This window comes from Panthera uncia, chromosome F1 (assembly GCF_023721935.1).
Source record: "Panthera uncia isolate 11264 chromosome F1, Puncia_PCG_1.0, whole genome shotgun sequence".
Lineage (NCBI taxonomy): Eukaryota > Metazoa > Chordata > Mammalia > Carnivora > Felidae > Panthera > Panthera uncia.
The window spans coordinates 15,989,854-16,017,219 of NC_064813.1; the positions used below are offsets into that span (position 1 = coordinate 15,989,854).

Consider the following 27,366-nt stretch of genomic DNA (forward strand, 5'->3'; position numbering starts at 1 on the left):
TAATTTTTTTTTTATTTATTTTTGGGACAGAGAGAGACATAGCATGAACGGGGGAGGGGCAGAGAGAGAGGGAGACACAGAATCGGAAACAGGCTCCAGGCTCCGAGCCATCAGCCCAGAGCCTGACGCGGGGCTCGAACTCACGGACCGCGAGATCGTGACCTGGCTGAAGTCGGACGCTTAACCGACTGCGCCACCCAGGCGCCCCTGTTTTCTTATAATTTTGACAGACTTTTGCAGGAGATGTTTTAAGGTTCAACTTTCCCCTCCATGTTTTTATTACTGTTCAAAAATTAAAGGGAGGTGGCTATGTTGAACCTTTCCTGTGACATACTATTAATATTTGATGGGATTGCATTGATATGAAAATCTTATTAAACGATTTAATTTCCAGATTTGTTTCATAAAGAGAAGAACATGGAAGATGTAAGAAAGCTGGGAATTTCCTTTTCTCTTGTGTTATTTTTAAGTGTATTTATCATGTCTGTTGCTATACTAAAACAGCTACCACTTTACTTATTTAGAAATAACTGACAGCTCAGGCCTGAGCTATGGCATTTTATTCATAGAATAGTACTTCTGCTTACTCTTTGAGAAAAAATTCTCATAAGCTTTATTTCTGATAGTTAAACCTTTAGAAAATTAAGGCTAGCAAATTAGAAGAGGAAAGAGGAGTATGCTATATTTGCTATGCAAATAGATTCGGAAAATGTGGAAGCTCCATTCTTTTCTAGGTGTCTGGTTACTTGTAGAAATCAAACAAGTCTGTCTGTCTGCTTCTCTGTAAACATAAAACCTATGTATCTATATCTGTGTATATACATGTATGCGGAATCTAGTAGCTACAAAGGTGTGATGGTGATGATAAGGCAATTTTAAGACTGTTCTCATCAATGTTAAGAATGATGATCCCAGCCTACCAGGCAAAATTTAATTATGTTCAGAATTCTGAGTTTAAGAAGGCAGAGGAGATGTATATGAGGCATCTTATAAAGATTTAAATGTAAAATTTGATGGAGTGAAACAAAATCTTAAAAATTTAAAAAGAGAAAGACCCGCATTATCTGGAAATTGCAGCATCCACGTAATTGAGGTTTTTATGGACTAAACTTTGGTGATTTTTACATTATGGTGTTGTAATCATATAAATTTTCTAAGATGCGTGGTCATGTTCAGATAATGCATTTATATTAAAAATGTACTTTTTAAAGGGAATTGTTGAGGGAGATGGCAATTCAGTAGAAAGTGGAAGTGTTATTAATTTCCTATTCTCAGGTTATTTGTGGGTATAGTTTCTTAAGGAGAAATGATTAAACAGAAAGTCTGTTGATAGTGAAGAATATGCTTACCTTTACTATCTGAGCTTTGAATGAGCTGCTGTGTGCTTTTTTATGGTTTATCTTTAAATTTCTAGTTTTCATAACCAACTTTAAGGGGTAGGTGTTAGCTCCATTTTACAGATGGAAGCTGAGACACGTGGGAAGAATGACATACCCACGGCGTCATAGTTAATGAGTGCTGCAGCCAGCTTGCCACCCCATGTCTGGCGCATTCTAAAGCCTATACTGTCTTCTTTAAGTCATAATCTTTCCTAGTCTTCAAGTATGATAAATGTTTACTAAAGATAATAGCCCAAGCTAAGGAAAATGAAAAGAAAGATCATACTATGCATGGTTTTACTTGCTTACTTATTTTTACTCTGCATACTATTTTTGACTGATTAATTTGGTTTTAATTACATCTTTTATTTGAGGGTTCCCCCTACTAAGAATTAAACATACATGTAGAGGCACCTGAGTGGCTCAGTCAGTTAAGTGTCCTACTTCAGCTCAGGTCATGATCTCGCGGTTTGTGGGTTTGAGCCCCGTGTCCAGCTCTGAGCTGACAGCTTGGAGCCTGGAGCCTGCTTTCGATTCTGTGTCTCCCTTTCTCTCTGCCCCTCCCCCACTTGTGTGTGCATGTTCTCTCTCTCTCTGTCTCAAAAAAAATAAACATTAAGAAAAAATAAGTGTACATATATATTAGTATTTTCTTTCTTCCTTTTCCTTTGTGCCTGGTTACAGATAATGAAATTTCTCAAAGTTTTTGCTTTCTTGGCCAGTTGTCTTAGATCCCGCCTAGCTGGGGCAGTCCCAGAGTGTTGTATAACTGGCATTTAATACGAAGCCTTTTCTCACTCAGTGTCTCACTTGCATCTGGGCTGTTGTGTCTGTGAGTACAAACACTGAACCATGAGTCAGGTATCCTGATTGAGAGAGTGTGAAAGTAGGCACAGGATAGATTTACTTATTCTATCTGTTCTTTTAGACATTTCAGTAGCTCTCTTTCTTGCTTTGGAGGATTCTGGTATTTTTCACTCAAGTAGTTTAGGGATCTAATTTGGTGGTTTTACATTTAAGAAATGGAATGCTTGAAACATGTAAGTGCAATCATAGCTTTATCCTTCTTTTTGGCCATAAGTTACATGTATGTGAAATAACAGATCTTAAATGTCACATTTTGATGAGTTTTGATATGTATAAATGCATGTTACCCATGGCTATCGAGATACACCATGTTTCCAATCATCTCTAAAAGTTTCCTTATACTTCTTGTTGGTCAACACACATCCACATCCACACCTGATTTCTTTCATCAAAAATTAGTTCCATGTATTTCAGAACTTCACTGTATGGACATATTACAGTTTGTTTATTGGTTTCTATGTTGATGGATATATGGGTTGTTTTCAGTTTTGGGCTATTAAAATTAAAGTTGTGGGGCACCTGGGTGGCTCAGTCGGTTAAGCATCTGACTCCAGCTCAGATCATGATCTCGCTGTTCACAGTCTGAGCCCCACGTTGGGCTCTGTGCTGACAGCCCAGAGCCTGGAGCCTGCTTCAGATTCTGTCTCCCTCTCTCTCTGTCCCTATCCTGCTCATGCTCATGCTCTGTCTCTCAAAAATATATAAAAATTAAAAAAAATTTAAAAAAGGACATTCATTATAAAAATAGAACTGCCCTAGGACCCAGCAATCGCATTACTGAGTATTTATCTAAAGTAGACAAAAACACTAATTTGAAGAGATATGTGCACCTCTATATATGTAGCAGCATTATTTACAGTAGCCAAATTATGGAAGCAGCCCAAGTGGCCATCAAGTGATTAATGGATAAAGAAGAGGTGGTGTGTGTACACACACACACACACACACACACACACACAGGAATACTATTCATCCATAAAAAATAATGAAGTCTTGCTATTTGCAGTGTCATGTATGGAGCTTAGAGAGTATAATGCTAAGCAAAATAAGTCAGTTGGAGAAAGACACATACCATATTTCACCCATATGTGGAATTTAAGAAACAAAGCAAGCAAAGGGACAAGAGAGAGAGAGAGAAGTGCCAAGAAACAGACTTTTTTTTAAATATGAAATTTATTGTCAAATTGGTTTCCACACAACACCCAGTGCTCATCCCAACAGGTGTCCTCCTCAATACCCATCACCCACCCTCCCCTCCCTCCCACCCCCCATCAACCCTCAGTTTGTTCTCAGTTTTTAAGAGTCTCTTATACTTTGGCTCTCTCCCACTCTAACCTCTTTTTTTTTTCTTCCCCTCCCCCATGGACTTCTGTTAAGTTTCTCCGGATCCACATAAGAGTGAAACCATATGGTATCTGTCTTTCTCTGTATGGCTTATTTCACTTAGCATAACACTCTCCAGTTCCATCCACATTGCTACAAAGGGCCATATTTCATTCTTTCTCATTGCCACGTAGTACTCCATTGTGTATATAAACCACAATTTCTTTATCCATTCATCAGTTGATGGACATTTAGACTTTTAACTATAGGGAACAAATTGGCGGGCGATAGGGGAAATAGGTGATGGGGATTAAGGAGTGCACTTGCTGTGATGATCACTGGGGGCTGTATGGAAGTATTGAATCACTATGTTGTACACCTGAGACTAATATAACACTGTAAAAAAAAAAGTAAAAAGTTGGGCCATTTTACACTAATACTTAAAATTTATAAGAGTTTGACTTATGCATTCTTACCGATATTTAGTATTTGCAGTGTTTTAATTTTAGTCATTCTGGTGAGTATGTAGTGATATCTCACTGTGATTTTACTTTGCCTTTTCTTGATGACTATTGATGCTGAATACTGATGGCCATTTCTTCCTTTGTGAAGTACCTATGACAGCATTTCCCCATTTTTAATTGGGTTGTTTGTATTTTTACTAACAAAGTGTAGGAGTCCTCTTATATATTTTGGATACAGACTTTTTGTTAGATATATGTTTTGCTAGTGTTTTCTACTAGTCTTTTGACTTACTGATTTTTTTAATGCTATCTTTTGAAAAGCAGAATTTTGTTTTTAGTATAATTCATTACATTTTACCTTTATAGTTATTTTCTGCATTTTAAGAAACCTTTGTCTACTTAAATGTCATGAAGATATTCTCCTTCTAGGATGTTTCCTTCTAGAAACTATATATTTATAGTTTTAATATTTATGTTTAGATCTGATTATCTCAAATATATTTTTGTGCGTGGTATGAGGAAGGAGTCTAAGTTCATTTTTCTCATTATCCAAATTTTTCTAGTAACATTTACTGAAAAAATATTCTTTTCCTCTTGACTTGTTTTAAAGTCTGTTAAGATTCAGTTGGTAAGTGTGAGTTTATTTTTGGACTGTATTCTTTTTAGTGATTTGTTTGTTTATCCTTGTGCCAGTCTTCCAACTTTTAAAAGATCCTTTCACAAGATTGTTTTAGCTACCCTACGTCCTTTTTTATTTACATAAAAATTGTAGAATCACTTAGAATCAACAAATAGCAATATATCCATAGATTAATTTGAGAAAAGCTAACATTCTTATTAATAGTGTTGAGTCTTCTAATCCATAAAGGTAGTATATCTCTCCATTTACTTATGACCTTTTAATTTTGTAGTTTTCAGGGTAGAGGTCTTACACATCTTTTGTTTTAAATTTATCCATATTTTCTGTTTTTGGGGGCTGTTGTAAATGGTTTGTTGTTTTAAAATTTCATTTACTGTAGTTTGTTGCAAGTATCCAGAAATTCAATGATTTTTGTATATTGCCCTTGTATTTGGACAAGATTTACTCATTAGTTCTAATAGTCTTTGGGGTAGATTTTTGAAGTGTTTCTTATGTGTGTAGTTATGTCTTCTTGTATGGCTTAGCTATTTTTTTTTTCTTGCCTGTTACTGACAGGGACCTCCAGTATAAAGTGAATGGAAGTGGTGAGAGCAGACATCTTTGCCTTTTTTTCTATCTTAAGAAGAAAGCTTTTACTCCTTCACCATTAAATATCACTCTAGCTATAGGATTTATCAGATTGAGGAAGTTTTCTTCTGTAATGCACTCACTTGATAGCTGTGAAATATTTGTGATTGTTAATAACTTGTCTCCTAATGAAATAAAGCTAATAATATAAACTCGCTTTCTATCCTTGAGAGATCACTAAATCAGTGGATTGTAACATATGCTACTTTTTTTTTTTTTTTTTTTTTTTTTTTTTTTTACATTTAGACCAAATTGCTTTGATAGAACATTTAACACATATTGGTTCTGCATTTTGCAGCATTTGCTAGATAGGATTTTTCAAAGCATTAGTTAAATATTCATATTGAATTGGGTTTAGGGAGAAGTATAGATAAATAATATTGCCCTTAATTTGAATTTATTAGGCTAATTCTTCTTCTGAAATTTGGTTATATGTTTTATAGCTTTCTTGTGAAGCTTGTATGTCATTCAAGGGGGATTATAAGGAACTTTGTGTATTCTGAGGTTCACAGAAACTGGTTATTAGTGTTTCTTGTCTTGCAGACTTTTTGAGCTATTTTTATGTTCTTTACATTAAAGCTTATTAAACACGTACTTGTTTAGCTCCAATTTTATGCCCAAAAGTGTAAAGTAGGTACTTAAGATATAATGCGAACAAAACAGGTATTGCTCCCTTCATGGGGCTTGCAGTCTAGTCAGAAAGACAAAATTGAATGAAATAGATCATTATAAATTATGATAGGTATAGAATCTGGTCTAATCTGGGAATTCAAGGAAGGTGTCTGTGAGGAAGTGGTATTTGAATTAAATCTGAAGGTTATTTCTGTGTTAACTAAAAGAAGTGTGATGGCATAGTAAGCAGCAGGTGCAAATGTCCTGAGGCAGTAGACAACATAGCAAATATATGTAGTACAGGGGGATGGTTAGAATAGGAGGCGGTAGAACCAGGTTAGCTAATCCTAAACAACATAGAAGTAAGATTGAATTGGTATGTGGAGAACAGATTTTATAGGACTTACTGGGACTTTATCCTAAGGGCAGTGTGAAACCACTGAAGTATTTTAAAAGGGGAGTGATATCATCTGGCTTGCATTTTTTAAAGAATATTCTGTCTGTGCATAATGGATTAAAGAGAGGCCACAGGCAGCTCATGAGGACTGCACTGGAAGCCACTACATGCACTCCCACACAAGACGATGCGAGCTTGCTTAGGGTAGTGACAGCCGAGATAGGGAAGAGTTAATGGATGGGAGGAGTACTTGAAGAAACAGATAAATTCTGAATGCATACACCTTTTTTGTACCTTTAAAATTGTTTAAAAAAAACACCCTTTTCTGTACATGTTTACTTTTTACAATATTATATTGGTGGTATAGTTCTCCTTGATAATCATCACCTTCTTTTTATCTTACTTACCATTGATGCTGATGTCTCTCTCTTACTCTGCTATTTAGGTCCTATTGAGTAGTTGCCTGAAATGCTTAGATGTTTAATAATGAACTATTGATTCATATAAAAGAATATATAAAACAATTTAAGGTATAAGTAAAAAAAAGCAAATACCTGTGATGTGTCACCTCATAAAGCTATAGTTTTAGCTGTTAGAAGTAATTCTGAAGTATTCCAACTAATAATTCCTCTTAGATATTTCCCAACTAGCATTCATCAGTTAAAAGGAGAGAGAGGTGGTTGACAATGATTGCAGTAAGAATGGCAATAATAAAACACCTAATGACCCCTAACATAAAGAGAGTTATGCCTAATTAAAGACAAAGAATGATTTATGTAATGAGCTATGTAAATATATGACATTAATGCTTTTTTGTTATTAAAGCTTCACATTATAAATTAGTTCCTATTATAATCAGATTAGAAAAAAGTATAGAAAGGGAGAAAAATGAGGGACCAGTAGAACAAGTCAATGTCTAAAAAGAAGAAAATTATCTTGTTAGAACTGCTAAAGCTTTTTTTGGAAGTTGGTAGAAGGAAAGAAGAAAGTGGATCAAAGGCTCTGCTTGAACTCTCTTGTATTATCATTTATTTGCCTTTGGAAGCGTGTACAATTACGGATTATTTAGAATATTCGTAGACTCAAATCCCTGTCAGCGATTAGTTTTGGGAAATAAATGTATCAAATGAAAGCGATCTAGAATTTGAATTTCCCTATGAGATTATTTTGCCATTTCTCTAATTTTGGAAATAGTACATTCAAAACTGTTTTAAAAATATGTAAAGCCTATCCTTGGAAAAGGTTTATTTAGATTTTGGTAATATATAGATAACTTTAATAATTGATAGTGTTTTATTTTCTGATGGTTTTATAGTAAAGCTGAGTATTAAACTCCTTTTATTTTATTTTTTTTTAATTTTTTTTAATGTTTATTTATTTTTGAGACAGAGGGAGACAGAGCATGAACGGGGGAGGGTCAGAGAGAGAGGGAGACACAGAATCTGAAACAGGCTCCAGGCTCTGAGCTGTCAGCACAGAGCCCGACACGGGGCTCGAACTCACAGACCATGAGATCATGACCTGAGCCGAAGTCAGACGCTCAACCGACCAAGCCACCCAGGCGCCCCTTAAACTCCTTTTAATATGGAGTATGGGACCTGTCTACATTCATGAATATTTATCAAATGTAATTTTTATTTTGAATATTTATTATTATTGTAAATGAGACTATTAGTTAAATCCATTCCTGTTTGATTTTAATGCTTTTATGTATCCCTAAAGGTCAAACTACTTCCCTTGTAAAATAGGACTTTCTAGCCTTTTGTATTGTATATTTAAATATTTTCTTTCAAACCTCAACATGGTACTCATTCTATGATTGTTATTCTAACTTGTTTTATGAATTATTCTGGTAATGAGAAATGTGCTTCCATTCTTTCTGTATTTCACCTAAACCCCTGGAGATTTTTGACAATAATATGGTCTTCATTCCTATAAGGCAGTTCAACATGGAGGAAAGAATAGGGTTTTCTGTTCTTTAGAAATCATTTTTGGAATCCAAAATAGTTATTCTTAGACATTACCTTACTGGCAGCCATCAGTGGAAAGGAAAGGGAAGAAGAGAGGGGTTCATCAATATGGTGTTAGGAATGACACTTTTGACCTGTTTCATTGCTAGTTTCATGACTGTCGGAAGCAAGTTATGCTTACCTTCTGTAGTACCTGTCTTCTTCCTTTGGAAAGTGATAATGATGGGTACCTACTCCATAAAGACTTAAGGTTTTTATAGAGAGGAAATATATAAAGCACTTAGCATAATGCTTGGCACACAGAATGTGCTCAACAGATGTTAGTTTATCTTCCATTTTCAGCTTAATTTTCCTTATCTAAGTCTGAAATAATTTGTAAATTAGTTCTAAGTCACTTTAAAGAAGAGTGCTGATCCCATAAGAAATATGCTTAAAATAGAAAATGTTTGCCTATAGTAAGTCAAAGTAAGTAGAACTGTTTTTAACCTCCCTCAAATAAAGTAGCTTAATTTGCTTGCTTCTCACTTGGGTGTGAGTAGCTCAGTCACGGTATGACAGTTCTTTGACTCTTGAGTGTTTTTCATATTAGGATAATAAGTGGAGTAAACAATCATTCTACTTATTTCTAATGCCTACTTTTCAGAGTTCACATTTGACCTTAAATATTTCCCCAAATAGATGTTAGCATAGAGGTGTTAGTTCCAATGCTCTGTTTATACACTTAAATACATCGGATTCAGCAATTTAGTGTGGGTGTGGCAGGGATTGGAGAGATTATTAAATGACTTAACTTCTGTTAATCAAAACATACCTATATTTTAGGGAGTAAAAATAGTAGCTATATCACTTGAGTTCACGAAGTCTTAGCTGATTTTTAATAATTAATATGTTTTTTTCTGCCAGTGAGCATTAGATTACTGCTGACTTTTTAGTGTCATAGTACCTTGTGGTAGTTTCTCTACAGGGTTTAAAGGTGTATCCCAGTGTTTTTTTGGTTTTTTTTTTGTTTGTTTGTTTTTTGTTTTTGTTTTGTTTGTTTCTTACTGTCTGGTCCATAGGAATTAATCTTATAAATGCTATAAGGAGACTATCTCTAGAGATTCATACATGCCATTAATATATTATAAGGATCGGTCAGTTCCATTGTCTTCTTTTGTCAATCTTGATCAGAGCTTGCCGAGTAAGTCTATAAGCCTGCATGTGCCTGGCAACTGTTACCTAGTGACAGTTTCAGCTGCAGTAGCCATTGGCTGTGCTGTTGATTGGGGCAGGAGGACCGAGTCACCTTTCTGATGGTGGTGAGTTCTTCTGCATCAGCTCAGGATGAGGAGGAGAGGAGCAGGGCTCCGGCTCAGGTGGAGGCAGTGATACTGAGAGATTGTGAAGAATATAGCGACAGCATCCTGGTAACTGCATCACAGTAAATCGGACTTCTGAATCAAGCAGCCCAGCCTAGCAGCTGATAAGAGTGAATGTAGGTGAGAAGCTTTGCCTTATTCCCGTAAGAAGAGAACTATTTTGTGATAAGTGAAACTAGGAATGTGCAAGGAGGAATATTCTGTGGCTGTTATAAAAGAAGGACTTCCCTGAATGACTTGGTGGTGCACGAGAAAATAACTTTCAGAAGAATGCTTTCTGTTAAGCTGCTGCTTTGTTCCTGAAGGAAACGTTTTTATCTCTAATGCATGTTACTTCTTCAAGAGGTATGACAACAAAGACTGACAAGAAACTCTCTGAAATACCTGTACTTTTAAAAAGATTTTTGATAAATGTTAACCTGATAACAGAATGACCTTGGAAGCCTCTTGGATGGATTCTATCCTGCAAGCCTTTCAGTATTTCAAACTCTAGGATTTAAACTCATCTTGATGCTTTAGAGGTATTTTAAAATAAGACCATCTTATAACCTACCTAATGACCCCTGTACTAATCGAGCACTTGTTCAAAATAGAAAACAGAAATAGAAGAGGCATTTTCATAACATATGGCTGCTGTATAACTGCAAGTATAGCAAACAAGGTAATTTTCCACTTTCAGAAGATTTAGTCGAAGTAATGATTTAATGTGTTAATCCTCTGATGAAAGTAGAATAGAAACAGACTATGAAGCCTACTAGAAATACCTAAGTAAGAAATAATGGCAGCGTTTCTAGTCAAATAAGCTCAGAGTGCATAGGAAAGTTTCTATTGTTTAAATTTCATATATACGTGAGATATAGGTGTGGTTGCAAAGGTGAGAAATAACTTTGAGCTGTGAATCTATTATTCCGTTATAAGGAAGGTAGCATATCAGATAATGAAAGTTACTTTCAATTATTGATGCTGAAATTAATAACATTTATTTTCCCTTTGAAAAGGAGAGCATACAAATTACATGTAGAACCAGTAATTGTAATGGACTAAAACTGTTTTCATCCGAATGCTTAAAAAATTGCATGCAGAATTAAAACTTTACAGTTTATCATATCTTGTCACGTGTTAACCCATTGCACATTATCTTCACTACTGGAAATATGCTTTTGTTTACTCATGAGAGTTATAGGGCAGTCTGGAGTCTGTTACCCTATTCTGCTCCTTTGTGCCCAAGTAGACCCGAGTCTTTTAGAATTAACCTTGTGTGTATGTGTGTGTGGGGATTTAGCTTTTTTGAGAAATGAGAAATAGATCATAAAGTTCATCCACCAGCATCGAACCCTGAACTGAGCCCAAAGGCACTCTTTGCCGCAATGAACTTTTTCTTAGATTTGCAACTAGATCTTAGATCTTAATTATTTAAAACCGTAAAATATGAATCCACTTCTCATGACAGATGAAGTAAGAAGCCTGAGACAATTTAAGACTTTTTTCCCCTCATTATTTCTAGTTGATCCCTAAGAAACTACCTTTCTGATGAGCCCAAACAGCTCACAAACTCTTTTCTTCCCTTGGCAATTGATTTTTTTTTCTTTTTACAGATTTAATTTTTCATGGTGAAAGGTAATAAAATATCCATTTTCTCTAGAAGTGCCTTGTGTCTTCAAAAAGTTGTTGGAGAGAGCATCAGAGGAAGCTAATCAGTGACCTTTTTTCACCTCCTTTCTAGCTTACTTCCCTTTCTCCCCCTCCCAAAGTTGAGATGTGTCACTGCTGCACTGAGACTGATGAAGAGGCTTGAGTACTCTCTGGGATGCTCGGCTGTGACAGAAGCACTGCCACTGTCTACCGAAGCTGATCCCGAGACACTCATGTGTAGAGTTTAACACATGCTGGACAGGGCACCTGCTTGCTGGAGCCAAGGCTACATGTTCTCTTAATTCCAAGCCATGAATGAATCCAGGTGGACTGAATGGAGCATCCTGAACATGAGCAGTGGCATTGTGAATGTGTCTGAACGTCACTCCTGCCCACTTGGATTTGGCTACTACAGTGCGGTGGATGTGTGCATCTTTGAGACCGTTGTTATTGTCTTGCTGACATTTCTAATCATTGCTGGGAATTTAACGGTCATCTTTGTCTTTCACTGTGCTCCACTCTTACACCATTACACTACCAGCTATTTTATTCAGACAATGGCATATGCTGATCTTTTCGTTGGAGTTAGCTGCTTGGTTCCTACTCTCTCACTTCTTCACTACTCCACAGGTATCCATGAGTCATTGACTTGCCAGGTTTTTGGATATATCATCTCGGTTCTAAAAAGCGTTTCTATGGCATGTCTTGCTTGCATAAGCGTGGATCGCTATCTTGCAATTACCAAGCCTCTTTCCTACAATCAACTGGTCACTCCTTGTCGCCTGAGAATTTGCATTATTTTAATCTGGATCTACTCTTGCCTCATTTTCTTGCCTTCCTTTTTTGGCTGGGGGAAACCTGGGTACCATGGTGACATTTTTGAATGGTGTGCCACCTCTTGGCTCACCAGTGCCTATTTTACTGGCTTTATTGTTTGTTTACTTTATGCTCCTGCTGCCTTTGTGGTCTGCTTCACTTACTTCCACATTTTCAAAATTTGCCGTCAGCACACCAAAGAGATAAATGACCGGAGGGCCCGATTTCCTAGCCATGAGGTGGATGCCTCTGGAGAGACCGGACACAGCCCCGACCGTCGCTACGCCATGGTTTTGTTTCGGATAACCAGTGTGTTTTACATGCTGTGGCTCCCTTATATAATTTACTTCCTTCTGGAAAGCTCCCGGGTCTTAGACAATCCAACACTGTCCTTCCTAACAACCTGGCTTGCTATAAGTAATAGTTTTTGTAACTGTGTAATATACAGCCTTTCCAACAGTGTTTTCCGGCTAGGCCTCCGAAGACTGTCCAAGACGATGTGCACATCTTGTCTGTGTGTGAAGGATCAGGAAGCACGAGACCCCAAACCTAGGAAACGGGCTAATTCCTGCTCCATTTGAAGAGAACTATACAGTAAATCCAGTGTAATCTGACAGGGGTTTTGGATTGTGTTCTTGATTCTTCTATAATATCTAAATAATTCTTCTGGAAGTTTGCCACTAGAGAAATATTTACTTGAATAGTTGACTATGAGATGAAGGGACTAAAGATTTCTTTTTTTTTTTCCTTCTCTTTTTCCACAGTGGTGGGGGAGGGGGAGCTAGAGAAAAGAATGTATAGAGGGTAATCTCATGAGATAACTTTAGTATGGGAGTATAAATGTACAGTAATAGCAAAATTAAGCACTGAAGATGAAAAAATTATTGAAAAAAGTATCTCAGAGCTTCCACAGGACATGAGCAAAGCCCCTCGGCATCTCTGTCCTCTCTGACTGAGCTCTCTCCTCTGTCTTTGCCTCTCATTCTGTCTGTCTGTCTCACTTTCTTTGTGTTTGTGGAAATGACTTACATAAATTGCCCTTTAAATGCTACATATAATATATGTGGCAAAGTGCAATTTTTTGCATCAAAGTATACTCTTAAATGTACTAATCTGCAACCCATAAGTTGTCTCTCTATGAAGGATGCATAGTAAGCATTGTATTTTATTACCTGCCACATAACCCTTTTGCTTGTGTTTTTATAATGTCCGCAGTGCAAATTGTTTGCTATAAACAAAAAGAAACAGTACTTTTGTTTCTTCTGGGTAAAATTATGTGTACCCACCCCCACCCCCTTTCTAACAGCCTGCTATTTTTTTCCTCCATTGTTCTTGATCTGCATCCTTTGGTACCTTAACCCAAAAGTGTCTTAGCTAATGAAAGAATCTACTATACAAAGCAATCATAATCTTAAATAATCTATTCCTTCCAACAAAGGTTCTTTGAGATGTTGTGTTAAATATTTTTAATAGCTTTTGTATACATTTTTATCTGGTTCCTTTCCAATTAGCTCGTGTGCCCAAAGTAGTGTCTTTTTTTGCTATAATAAAGCTTTGTTGTTCTTTAAGGAAATCCACAAATAATTCTAATGGAGATTTCAGAGTATTCACCCAGAAGTAAGGTATTGCTCTTCAAGCCACACAGCGTGTCCTCCCCGCAATCCAGTAGAAAATATTAACCTTTTTGTGTTAGGTCTACAAAGCTTAGTGTTGCGTCCACCAATCATTTGTGTGATATGCATTTGCATATACTATATTTTTTACAACAAAGAAAATGTAAATTATATTATGTGATCTGTGCCTAATGTTTTCTTAGCACAATACATAGATCAATGTTGCTTAACTCATCAACATTGGAAAAAATATACAAAAACTTTAAAGAGAAAAATACTTTTGTGTAGTTGTTATTAGATATTTATATTAGATCAAGCTGCATTCTTAGTACTGCTGAGAATACGATATACTTAATTATCAAATACAGGTAAGAGCTGTCAGTATTTCCTTTTGTAATCTGTTTTCATACGCAGAGATTAAATTAACTTATTTTTTAGTGTGCTACGTGGAATTGTATAATAAATTGCCAGGGGTTTAGATGTAGCAAAATGGCATTTGGGGGAATCAGTAGTGAAGCAGGTGTGAGTGGTAAAACATCTAAATCTTACTTTTTTACTATAAGTTTCCTGCCTGACAGATATTTTAAAGTTTATATCAGACTACTGAGTATTTTTCTTCTCAGCATTTTGATTTATTTGTTTTATGAAATGCATTTAATGAAATGTGCCTATGACTTCAAATTGGAAGCCTAGTGTGTTTGCACACGAGTGGTTTGACTTCAGAGGTCCGTTAGTAGAAATGTCATCATTTTATTGAGGTTGTTTTGAACCCGTGTATATTTTTAAACATGTAAGAAAGGTTTAAAATAAAGAATAAAATAGTATTCTACGTATCAAAATCAGACTTTGTTTCAGTTTCATAAAAACACTCACTTAGAATCAAAATTTAATTGTTTCACATTTCTGTGGTTTGGGTTGTTTATATTATTTCTTGCCCTGTGTTTGCCAGTGGCATTTTGGATATTCAAAATGAACCTTTTAAGTTCAGACCAGTTAAAGGAAAAACAGATTTCAAGAAAGCATAATACTACTAACTTTTCAGCTGTCACAAATAGAATATTCAACATTATATGTATTATTTGGGAATCAGATTTTGATTCCTTTAGTTTGGTGTGTAAATAAATATAGCTCGAAAGGATATTCTGTATCCTGTAGATATTCTGTAGAGATATTCTACAGTAGATATTCTGTAGAGAAAACTTGAGGCTGCATTTATTGCATTTTCCTCTTCTGGCTTTTCCTCATGATAATTAGTAACAACAATTATGTGTCAAGTTTTAAACACTATGTTAAGTTTTTTTTTAATTTTTAAAAAATGTTTGTTTATTTTGAGAGAGAGACAGACAGAGCATGAGCAGGGGAGAGGCAGAGAGAGAGAGAGAGAAACACAGAATCCAAAGCAGGCTCCAGGCTCTGAGCTGTCAACGCAGAGCCCAACATGGGGCTTGAACTCACAAACCTTGAGATCATGACCAGAGCTGAAGTCAGACACTCAACTGACTGAGCCACCCAGGCACCCCAACACTGTGTTAAGTTTTATATATATTTTGACTTTTAATCCTCACTACACCCCTTTCAGATAGATACTGTTCTTATTCTTATCCTAGAGACAGGAAACTAAAGAAGGGTGATGGACGCAAGGTCACTCATTTCCTCCCCACAGGTTCATTCATATTTAGCTGGGTTAGAGCCAAAGCCTACATACTTAACCACTCTGCTTCACTGCTTTTCTGGGTTTTTGTTTTGTTTTGTTTTGTTTTTTGTTTTCTTTCCTCAAAAGCCTTCACACCTTTGTACCTCTGTCTGTACCTTTTCCTTACAAATTTCTCTGAGTTTTATTCTTTTTCTTCACCTAAACATTTTGCCGTAGTCCCTTCCATACCTTGTGATATCTTTTTCCTTGATCTTACAAACATATTTTATTAAAACAGCAATCTCGTAAGCCCAAACTTGCTAGTTTAGTCTGTAATCAAACTGAAACCTTGGGGCATAGCATTTCCTTGGCATTGCCTTTATTCATTTTTGTTAAGTTTTTGTTGAATAGTTTCTTCAGATCTGTGTGAATTTCCTGTTGAAGAAAATATTTTCAGGCAGGTGAGTGGAGAAGGTTTACCACATTCTGAACATGTTCTATGTACCAAGAGCCATGCAGAGCACATAGGCTACATTAGCTTGTTTAGTCCTCAAATCTAGCCCAACAGGAAGGTACAAGTCCCTGGGTTTTACTGAGGAGAAAACTGAGGACTTGGAACATTCAGTGTCTTACCTAGGGATAAACAGCCTCTGAAGGCCAGGAGTTCAGTCAAGGTTTCATATCCTGGAAAAGCAAGGGGAGCCTATAAGGCAAGTACTAGGTTTAGATTTTTCATTTATTATAATGTTTCATGTGCAACTCTCAGGCAAGCCTTGTAACTTCCTTTTGACCTATTTTAATGTGTGTTTATATAATAAGATAATACTTATTTTGAAACTACTCTGTCTTTTTAAAATTAATATGTTTGAAGAATGGAAAGCATAACCATTATTCTCATCATTATATTGTATTCTGTGGTAATTATTCAATTTGGTTATAAGTGACAGCGAAACAATAATGCCAGAATCTGTTACTAAGGGTTCGATTGTCTCTGGAGCCGTTTCTGAAGTTACGTAGTATTGGAAGTCTTTATAACCTACTAGGGTATGAAATCTGGACTGAAATCCTGGCCTTCAGAGGCTGTTTATCCCTAGTAGTACTGAATGTTCCAAGTCCTCAGTTTTCTCCTCAGTAAAACCCAGGGACTTGTACCTTCCTGTTGGGCTAGATTTGAGGACTAAACAAGCTATTGTAGCCTTTGTGCTCTGCATGGCTCTTGGCACATAGAACACGTTCAGAATGTGGTAGCTCCTGTTTCATTATCTTTGTGGCTGCCATATTCATTGCTACCATAATTTCGAGATCACTAATTACAATCTAAGAAGATTACATTTTACAACAGAATTAATCCATTGAGTATAAGAGTTTCCTAAAACGGCATTTTTTTCATATCTGTTTAAACTCAGATTTTGGCTTAAACTCAGATGTTTTTAAATATAGAAAACTTCCATAATTTTTGAAAGCTCCTTTTCCAGGAATGATTATTCATGAAGACATCATTTGACATTAAGTATAACCAGCAAGCAGTTGTTGGGATGATTCTGAGATTAATTTACCTCCTTACATTATTTATTGCATAAAATACGCTTAAACATTTTTCTTTTGTCAGGTTGGCAATAGTAAGAAAGGATTGTTCAGGAATGTTTTGCCATTTGTCTTTACATTTTAATTTTCTTCACTTACTAAAATGGAATTTAGGGTGTTTTGTTATATACAGGTTACCTGGAAGAAACAAAGATTAGCCAACAGGTTTCATTCTACATATGGCACTAATTTATGAGTTTAGAAGTAAATGCAGTTGTTGCCTTGAAGGACTGTCCTCTGTCTCTCTCCACTCTGGAAGCTAATCATTAGGTATGGAAAAGATACAAGCATGTGATAAATAAAGGAGATTAAGGTGTGGGGAATTTGCTAATATAACATGTTCAGGTAGAGCCATCACAATGCACAGAAGCTTAGGTTACTGAGCTGATGTGATACTCTGATGTGTACGTTCCAACAAGCGCTCTTCTCCCCGAACAAAACTTTATTTTTGGATTAAGAAGAATATGTAGAAAGTGGCATACTCTCCAACCAAATGTATGTATAGACATAGAAGAAAATGAAGTGACTAGAAAAGAAAAAGAAAACAACCAGATTCCCTTTTGAGTGTTTCTCGTATATGAGTTTTATCCAGTGCTCGTTTTGCTCTGCAATTTAAAATATTCATAACTTTGTTTAATAGTATAAATGGTTGTGTTTTAGAATATTAATAGTGATGGCATTGGGTCTTCTTTATTAATATTCTGTTTAATTTGTTTTTAGAAATGAGCATTTACTTCCTTTGTACTCAGAAAAACAAAATTGTTTTATTAAAAAGGATGCTGAAAAAAGCAAGAATGCTGAGGGTGCCTAGGTGGCTCATTGGGTTGTGTTTGACTCTTGATTTCAGCTCAGGTCATGATCTCACAGTTTATGAGATCAAGTCCCATGTTCGGCTGTGCACTGACAGTGCAGATTCTGTCTGGGATTCTCTCCCCCCCCCCCTTTCTCTGTCTCTGTCAATAAATAAATGAACTCAAAAAAAAAGAGAATGATGACTAAGCAATATTTTGACGTTTCACAAAACAGTGCTTGTTGATTCTACAAGTAACATTATCCAGTCATGTTTCTGACTTACTTTGCTTAACATTATACTCTCTAGCTCCATCCGTGTCATTGCAAATGACAAGATCACATTCTTTTTTATGGTTGAATAATATTCCATTGTGTGTATATATCACATCTTCTTTATCCATTTGTCAATCGATGGATACTTGGACTGCTTCCATATCTTGGCTATTGTAAGTAATGCAGCTATAAACATAGAGGTGCATGTATCCCTTTGAATTAGTGTTTTTGTATCCTTTGGGTAAATAGGGTAGTTCTATTTTTAACTTTTTGAGGAACTTCCATACTGATGTCCACAGTGGCTGCACCAGTTTACATTCCCACCAACAGTATGAGTGTTACTTTTTTTCCCGCATCCTCACCAACACCTTTTGTTTCTTATGTTGTTGATTTTAGCCATTCTGACAGGTGTGGCGTGGTATCACTATAGTTTTGATTTGCATTTTCCTGATGGTAAATGATGAAAACATCTTCTCATGTGTCTATTGTTCATCTGGATGTCTTTGGAGAAATATCTGTTCATGTCATCTGCCCATTTGTAATTGGATTATTTGTTTACTGGGTATTTTATCAGTTCTTTATATATTTTGGATACCCACCCTTTATCAGATATGTCATTTGCAAATATCTTCTTCCATTCCAGGTTGTCTTTTAGTTTTTTTGATTGTTACCTTGCTGTGTAGAAATTTTTGTTTTGATGTAGTATAAATACTTTATTTTTGCTTTTATTTCCATTGCCTCAGGGACCTATCTAGAAAAAGTTGCTATGGCCAATGTCAGAGAAATTACTGCCTGTGTTCTTTTGTAGGATTTTCATGGTTTCAGGTCTCACTTGTAGGCCTCTCATCCATTTTGAATTTATTTTTGTGTATGGCGTAATGAAGTCCAGTTTCATTCTTTTTCATGTTGCTGTCCAGTTTTCCCAACACGATTTGTTGAAGAGACTGTCTTTTTCCCATTGGATATTCTTTCCTGGTTTGTCAAAGATTAATTGACCACATAATTGTGGGTTCATTTCTAGGTTTTCTATTCTGTTCTGTTGATTTATGTGTCTATTTTTGTGCCCATACCATACTGTTTTGTTTACCACAGCTTTGTATGAAGTCTGGAATTATGATGCCTCCAGCTTTGCTTTTCTTTCTCAAGGTTGCTTTGGCTATTCAGGATCTTTTGTGTTTCCATACAAAATTTAGAATTTTTTTCTTGTTCTGTGAAAAATGCTGTTGGTATTTTGATAGGGACCACATTAAATGTATATATTGCTTTGGGTGGTATAGACATTTGAACAATATTTGTGCTTCCAATCCATGAGCATGGAATATGTCTTTCTACTTCTTTGTAGATAGTCTATATAGTTTTTGATTCCTATAATATTTATTTCAGAAAAAAATTTCAGAGAAATTGCAACATTAGATATTCTTGACTTATTTTGGCTTCAACACAATCAGTTTGAAGTGTTATTTGCTGCATCTGAAAGGGATCTCAGTGACTATAGGGTTTTTAATGCACCAGTGATGACACCTTTTAACATTTTTCAGATCTTTAAATATCAGAAGAATGATCCTATATTAGGGAAATAGGGTTCAACTGATGTGTTAACTACATCTCACAGATACACAAGAGTCTACTTTTCCAATTCCCCATCTTCAAAGATCATATATATAACTTAAATTTCTTTTTTTAATTCTAGTATACTTAACATGCAGTGTTATATTAGTTCCAGGTGTACAATGTGTGATTCAGTAATTCTATACATTACTTGGTGTTCAGTATAATTTTTTAATGGTAATTTCTATTCTGTTTTTATTTATGGTTCCCCATGAAGGGAATCAGAGTAATACCAAAAATCAGAGTAATATATTCATTAGGAGTCTGTTATGTCTGATAGATATTAACATGAAAGTCGTATGTGATATCAGCACTTTCACTGTAGTGAATGGGACCAGATGAATCTTTGAGATTTTTCATTTCTAAAATTTCTCGATGATAAATATCAAGAAATATAGAGCATAGTGGTAGAATTTATTGAATGGAAATATTTTCTAGAATTCTAAAACTTATCAAAATGCTACTTTATGCAAGAGAAATCACATGCATATTTGATTTTAGAAATTAGACTGCAATTAATTTATTTTGTTTTCTATTTAGGCAAGTGTAAGTAAGGTTGTTGCCAGTTAAAAGTGCCCAAACATACTTTCTTTATAAATTTAAAGTGGTGGTATTAACTGGGTTGGGAGGCCTGTAAACAAACACAAAGTTATATAGCCTGTTCTTTAAGATTCAAAATGTATCTTTGAATGCAGTGTAGACCAATGCAATGAATGCAAGAGATAACCCCTTGTCTGAGGTTACACTGGCACAAATAGTTGTTAATGTATAGACTGTAAAATACAGCTTTAAAACATTTACTCTACTAACGTTCCTAAGAGAGTTTCAGGTTTAAAATAGTTATTATTAGATCATACATTTTAGACTAATAGCCTCTTCACAGTTATTGTGTTTACTTTCTCAGGAATTTTATAATTAAAAATGCTAAATTGGTAAAATTGATATTGCAAATGATGTATTTGGAGAAGATTAAAAGAATTTCTGAAAAAGCAGGTAAAAAATCCTGAAAATCTTTGTTTAATGTTTTAATATGTTTAAATATAATTTAAGTTAAATTATGTTTGGACTTTTGTTATATTTATTATTTTGGCAAGGAAAGGAAGATTCAGGTTTTGATTTTAAGAATTGTTGGAAGTTACCAATTTTAAAATAGAACATGGTTTCTTGTTTGTAAGAAAATAAACTCTGTATAAAGTATACCTAGGTTTTTTTGAAATGTTCTTGCCGTTAGATATTTAAAATGTGATTTGTATTGAAATTAAAAATTACAGTGATGTAGATGTTCAATTCTTTCTCTGTTCAAATAGATTTTGAGGAAAACGTAACATCCCAAGGATTAGTTTTCTCTCCTTGCTTCTGTTGTTTAAAGTCAGTTGTTTTTAAATGTTTTACATCACCAACATCTTAAAACTTTACTGGATTTCTAGGTATATTTATTTGGAAATAGATCTGGAAAAGTGCATTTTGAAGACTCATATTTACAATGTCATGTTATTAAACGTGTCTTGTGATGGCTTCTGTTATTTAAGTCATCAATTTCATATATCAGCCCTCTTTGTAAATGTGATTTAACACTTACAATTAAACAGACTTAAAATTTATTAGAAGACTAGATTTGGATTTACTTTTATAGATTCTGAATCCAGGACATCTGGTAGTATCATAGGGACAGACAGCGTGCGTGTGTATGAGGGGGGTGTCTTAATGCTTTTACCACATTACAAACTTAGGGGGGAAATGCTGGCATTCTCAATTTGCAGTCCTTGTAGGGTGTTTAATTACTTTTCTAATAGTTAAAGGTACACATCTTTTTTTAGAAAACATATTAGGATTTGAAGTAATGTTCTTGAGCACAGTTACCAATATATCCCAGTTTGGAATGTTACTATGGCATATATTCAAATGATTCAGTGTACCATGAGGAAAATGGAGACAAGCATGTACCTCTGTTGTGAGGGTTAAGAAATTATTAGAGATCACTGCAAGTTAAAATTTGAAAAAGGTTAAAATGCTTTTTGAACATGCATAATGCCCTTGACATTCTAAAAGCTTTTGTGAGTAAGCACTATCTCATTTCACATGCAGAAATCTGAGATAAGATTTTTAAGTGACCCTAGTATCATATAGCTAGACAGAGCTAGTCCCGAGCATATGTCTTGTGTAGCAATAGTTTTGCCCATGATAAGGCTCTTGAATCATGTATTTATGGATGGCTGGTGGTAGAATGACCTTACCCTTCTTCCTTGAGTAGAAAATGAAGGCTTACTTAGTTGATACAGGAAAGATTCCATGTGAAATTTTAACTTTTAACCTATTAAGTAGGAAAGATCACCTTAAAATTAACTGGATGTTACAAGGGAGCTTTTGAGATCATGGAAAATTTTAATAAGATGTATTTAGTACTACTCATTGTTTTGATATTAAAACAATTTCTAGTCCATAGAGGATAATGAAAATTTACCTCTCCTTTTAAAAACACAGTACGGGTGCCTGGGTGGTTCAGTTGGTTAAGTGTCCAGCTCTTGGTTTCAGCTCAGGTCATGATCTCATAGTTCCTGAGCTCCATGCTAGCTGTGTGGAGCCTGCTTGGGATTCACTCTCTTTGCCCCTCTCCTGCTTCTGTTCGTTAGTGTGTGTTCGTTCTCTCTCTCTCTCTCTCTCTCTCTCTCTCTCTCTTTTTCAACAAATAAAACCCCAAAACACAATAGTTGTCTGCTAAATATATTAGAAGATATATAGACTGAATTGGATAGTTTTAGCTGTATATTTAAAAATATAATGATGGGGGCACCTGGGTGGCTTAGTTGGTTAAGCATCCAACTTTGGCTCAGGTCATGATCTCTTGGTTCATGGGTTTGAGCCTGACAAGGCTCTGAGCAGTCATCACAAAGCCCAGAGCCTACTTTGAATTCTGTGTCTCCCTCTCTCTCTCTTCCCCTCCTCCTCCTCCTCCTCCTCTTCCTCTTGTACTCTGTTTCAAAAATAAATAAACATTAAAAAAATTAAAAAATAGAAAAATATAATGATGAGGAACTGTCAATCACACTTTCTTCATATAACTACTTTTGAAAAGTAAACATGTCACAACCATGTTCTGAATGTTCTTTGTGATGGATTTGCAGTATTTTTGAAGTCATCATAGGATGGGTTTTTCTGAAGCATTATAATGGAAAAGGTTTTGACATTTCTTGCTACAGTGCTTTATATATGTTTTATGTTTAATATATGAAATAATATTCAGGGAATAAAATAAGTCTGAATCAGTGATGTTTTAAATGAAACCCTTCTAATGTATAATTCAGTTTTATTTTAATGAAATAATATGGTTACAGAAAAATTAAAGGAACTCAATTTAGACTAACACAGGATTGTCTTGTAAAGGTCCTTAAATGAATCCTTTCCTTGGTTCCCAGTATAGGCAGCAATTGAAATAAATTCAACTAAGTTATTTGGAAAGTTTATTTTCTTACAAATTTAAAATTTCTGTGATTGTTTATGACTACTTAATTTATGGTACTAACTAAAAGGGCTTGCAAGATGAGTCATTGCAAAATCCAAATTATTGAAATCTTAATTTGCATTCCATATCAACAAATTAGGACAATAAATATTTATTGATTGTGGGTATAAGTCGGGTATAAATTGTGGTTTGTAATACTCCTGGTCGCTTTTAAATCCAAAGTATAACTTATGAATAGTGGGAAGCAAGCAAGGGGGCAGATCATCTGATTTCCAGGATTTGAGGGAGAGATTGCAGAAAAGTCTTAGGAACAATGCAATAGATTGAGGAATTAGAGAGACTGATGCATTTAAAAAGATGAATTGACCTAAATATCTGGCCGCATGTTTAGATTCTGCAGTTACAGAGCATACCTTGGGATATTTGAGAAGTTGTCAAAGCGAAAGGAAGGGGAATGTTCGATATTCAACACAATACAAAACCATGTGAGGAAATTTCGGGACGCAGTATATTACAAAGAGAATGTTCTTTTATATGCATTAAATCTGATTAGAATAAAGTAACTCGTTTAGGTGTAAAGTATAAGCTTTGAGGTTAGGACAGAAATGTTAACAGGGGTGGATATAGCTTGAGGGAATATATATGGGACACATTCTGTCAACTCCAGCATCATCCTAGATCACTGCTTCTTAGATTCGTTTTCTTTACTATTTGTCACCTGATTATAGGTGAATCTCTATGATTAGAATTTCTATCTTTATGACAGGTGGGTTTTAGCTTATCTGCCTATCAACCAAGCTAGGCATATGATGTGGACCTTATATATAATTATAATCAATTAAATTATAATTAATTTTTGATCAATATAATTATTGTTCTTTATTTGGTTGTTACTCTGTTGCTAGGGACTATACTAAATTCTGTGCAAGATGATGAGACTTATAAGTAAAACATATTTTTAGTTCTCCAAGAACATATAGACTATTAGGGGTCATATGGACAACATATAGATACTTATAAGACAGGGATTGACAAATTAAAGCCCACTGCCTACTATTGTTAATAAAGTTTTATTGAAACTTAGCTGTGCCCATTCATTTTTGTGTTGCCTGTGACTGCTTTCATACCACAATGGCAGGGTTAAGTTATTGTGACAGAGACCTTCTATCTTACAGAAGTTAAAATACTTACTGTCTGGCCCTTCCAGAAAAAAATCTCCTGACCTCTGATATAAGACATTATAAATGCTTTTTATATGGTACATACAGTAATAAAATGTTGTGCTTTTATAATTGCAAAGGATCTCATGAGTGATAATTTCAATCTGATTCATCCAGGCATCAGGAGAATTTCTGGCATGTGGGTAAAACTCTAGACACTGATTCCTTCCCTATGATTCCAGTGGTTTGTCAACTGAATACGTCACTCTAAATGAAATAGTCCTACACTTTCTAAGTAAATTATTCTTACCTTTTATGGCTAACATATTTATATTTTGTCCTATTTGGCTATGGTCCTTTGTGTATCTATGCTTAATTTTTGAAGAACTGTCAACTGTTTTACAGTGTTGAGTCCTATTTTTAGATCTCTAGCTTAACCTGTACCCTGATCATTAAAATCACTCAGTGCTGGGCACTGCTATTATAAACATTGAGCTTTCTGTCTGTCAGTGGATATAGAGAGTAAGAGCTGTTACAGAAACATGACAACTATTTCAAGAACAATAACATAAAAATCCCTGTCCCTCTGGAATTAGATTTTAAAATACAATAAGATAATTAAAAGAAAGGATTGGCAATGAAAAAAACCCACTTATTTCCTCGTCTTTTTATTAAACTATTAATGTAGCAGTCAGTAATACTTAATATTGGACAAAAGTTTCAGACGTCAAAAACATGTGTTAAACTTTCCTCAATAAATAATAATCTTATCCAAAAGAATTGATTTTACTTATAAATAAGTGGCCTCTTTTGTAGTACTTTAATAAGCAGTAAAGCAGAAAACTAAAGGACAGAAGATCTCGCTGTATAGGAGGCAAAACTGTGTGTAACTCTAAAATGTATATGACTTAGAGAATTTATAATTCTGCATTGACGTACAACATATTAGCAAGTGCTTGGAAATTTGTAAATTAGAATGTAAGTGGGTATAGTTGCACTCATGGCTGAGATTTATTACAGCAAAAGGAATTTTATGGTGTCTGACATTGTCAACTAATGGTGTTTTAAATTAATCTGAGTGTTTGAGTTTTTCTCAAGTTTAGTCAAATGGGCGAGAAAATGAATGAATGATCTTGACATTTATATCAAAGAGACACTTTGGTTCATTAGAATAAAAGCAAATACTTACGTATGCTTTTGAGGCATTAGGTACTGTTCCAAGTCACTGAGGTAGGAGAGCCATTATTTGAACCCATGTAGTCTAGCTGAACACCTTTATAATTTATTTGTCTTATATTTCCTGTAAAAAATGAATAGGAATATTAGTCACACAAAAGAATGAAATCTTTCATTGGCAACAACATGGGTGAATCTAGAGGGTGTAATGCTAAGTGAAAAAAGTCAGAGAAATACAAATACCATATCATTTCACTCATGTGGAAGTTAAGGAAAAAACAAAAAAGAAATAAGCAAAGGAAAAAAAAAAAAAAAGAGACAAAGCAAGAAACAAACTCTTACCACTAGAGAACAAACTGATGGTTACCAGAGGGCAGATGGGTGAAATAGGTGATGGGGATTAAAGACTACATTTATCGTGATGAACACTGAGTAGTTTATACAGTTGTTGAATCACTATGTTGTACACCTGAAACTAATATAATACTGTGTATTAACTATAGTGGAATTAAAATTGAAAACTTAATAAAAAATGTGAAAAAAACCCAAATGAAGAAAGAAAAAAGGAGACAAAAAACAGATTTTTAAATATAGAGAGGAAACTGGTGGTTACCAGAAAGGAGGTGGGTGGGGAGATGGGTGAAAGGTGAAGGATGAAGGGAATTAAGGGCACACTTAGCATGTGATGAGCACTGAGTTATGGTTAGAATTGTTGAATCACTATATGGTACACTCAAAACTAACATAACATTGTTAATTTATAGTGGAATTAAAAATAAATTTTTAAAACACATAGAATAATTTCACATAAAGCTGAATGTTTTAAAAAGCCCAGCAAATTGTCAGGTTTACATTAGTTTGATTTTAAATGAAAGCTCTCCAGAGGATCATTGGATCTTCCCGTTTTTTCCAGAACAATGGACTGCAGAGTCTTAAGACCTCAAGAATTTCTTATAGAGATCATTTGAGTGTTAGGATATTGTCTCTACTTCTTGATATATTCAGTAACTTGCCTTTCCATAATAAGTATCTCTAATTATCAGACAACTCTATAAAAGGATGAGCTAATAGCTAATCACTGTAAACTCTTTAAGTTCTGCCTCTTAATTCTCATCGCTTCTACATCACTAATTTCTCCTTTTCATTCTCAATCAAGATTCATTTTAGTTATTTTTAATTTTAATTTTTTTAAGTTTATTTACTTAGAGTAAGCTGGGGAGAGGCAGAGAGAGAGAGAGAGGGAGAGAGAGAATCCCAAGCAGGCCCCACACTGCCAGCACAGAGCCCATTGCAGGGTTCGATATCATGAACCATGAGATCCTGATCTGAGCTGATATCTAGGGTGCGACACTTAACTGACTGAGCCACCAGACACCCCTGTTTTTAATATTTTAAAGAAATATTACTCCTTGGGGTGCCTGGGTGGAAATATTACTCCTTGGAGTGCCTGGGTGGCTCAATTGGTTAAGCATCCGACTTCGGCTTTGCGGTTCATGGGTTCGAGCCCCAGGTTGGGCTCTGTGCTGACAGCTCAGAGCCTGGAGCCTGCAGCCTATTTCGGATTCTGTGTCTCCTTGTCTCTCTGCCCCTCCCCCACTTGCACTCTGTCTCTCTCAAAAAATAAATAAACATTAAAAAAAAGTATTACTCCTTAAGGAAATACAGGGAATATATAAAAGGACAAAAAAGAATAAATCACCCATAAGCCCATTACCCACATAGAATTAGATAGAATAACTCTTCATTTCTTTCCCTTCCATTTTCCCACTGTGCATTGGGACCTTTTCTATGTAAAGGATTTTTAAATGTAGTTATTTATTTATATCTTGAGCATTTTTCCACGTTATTGCATATTCCTTACGAACATCTTTATAAGTGAAACTTTGTATTTAGTATTATTTTCTTACAGTTTTTAAGAAAGCAAAATACTGAGCCAAACCGTGTGAAGGTGTTTTAAGATTATTTGCATATATTGCCAGTTG

At 35.1% G+C, this 27,366-nt stretch overlaps 2 protein-coding genes across 7 annotated transcripts in view; both read left to right on the top strand.

Moving 5' to 3' along the window:
- RABGAP1L (RAB GTPase activating protein 1 like) overlaps positions 1-27,366 on the top strand; it is a 763,363-nt gene that overhangs the window by 257,350 nt on the left and 478,647 nt on the right. The gene's annotated exons all lie outside the window — the stretch shown is intronic.
- GPR52 (G protein-coupled receptor 52) lies at positions 215-27,009 on the top strand. The gene has a single exon (XM_049635179.1). It carries the CDS (start codon positions 11,581-11,583, stop codon positions 12,664-12,666), a length of 1,086 nt encoding a protein of 361 aa, XP_049491136.1. The 5' UTR covers positions 215-11,580; the 3' UTR covers positions 12,667-27,009.

What these genes read in the sequence shown, in the direction of transcription:
- GPR52 (XM_049635179.1), top strand. Translation starts at nt 11,581, where the DNA reads ATGAATGAATCCAGGTGGACTGAATGGAGCATCCTGAACATGAGCAGT.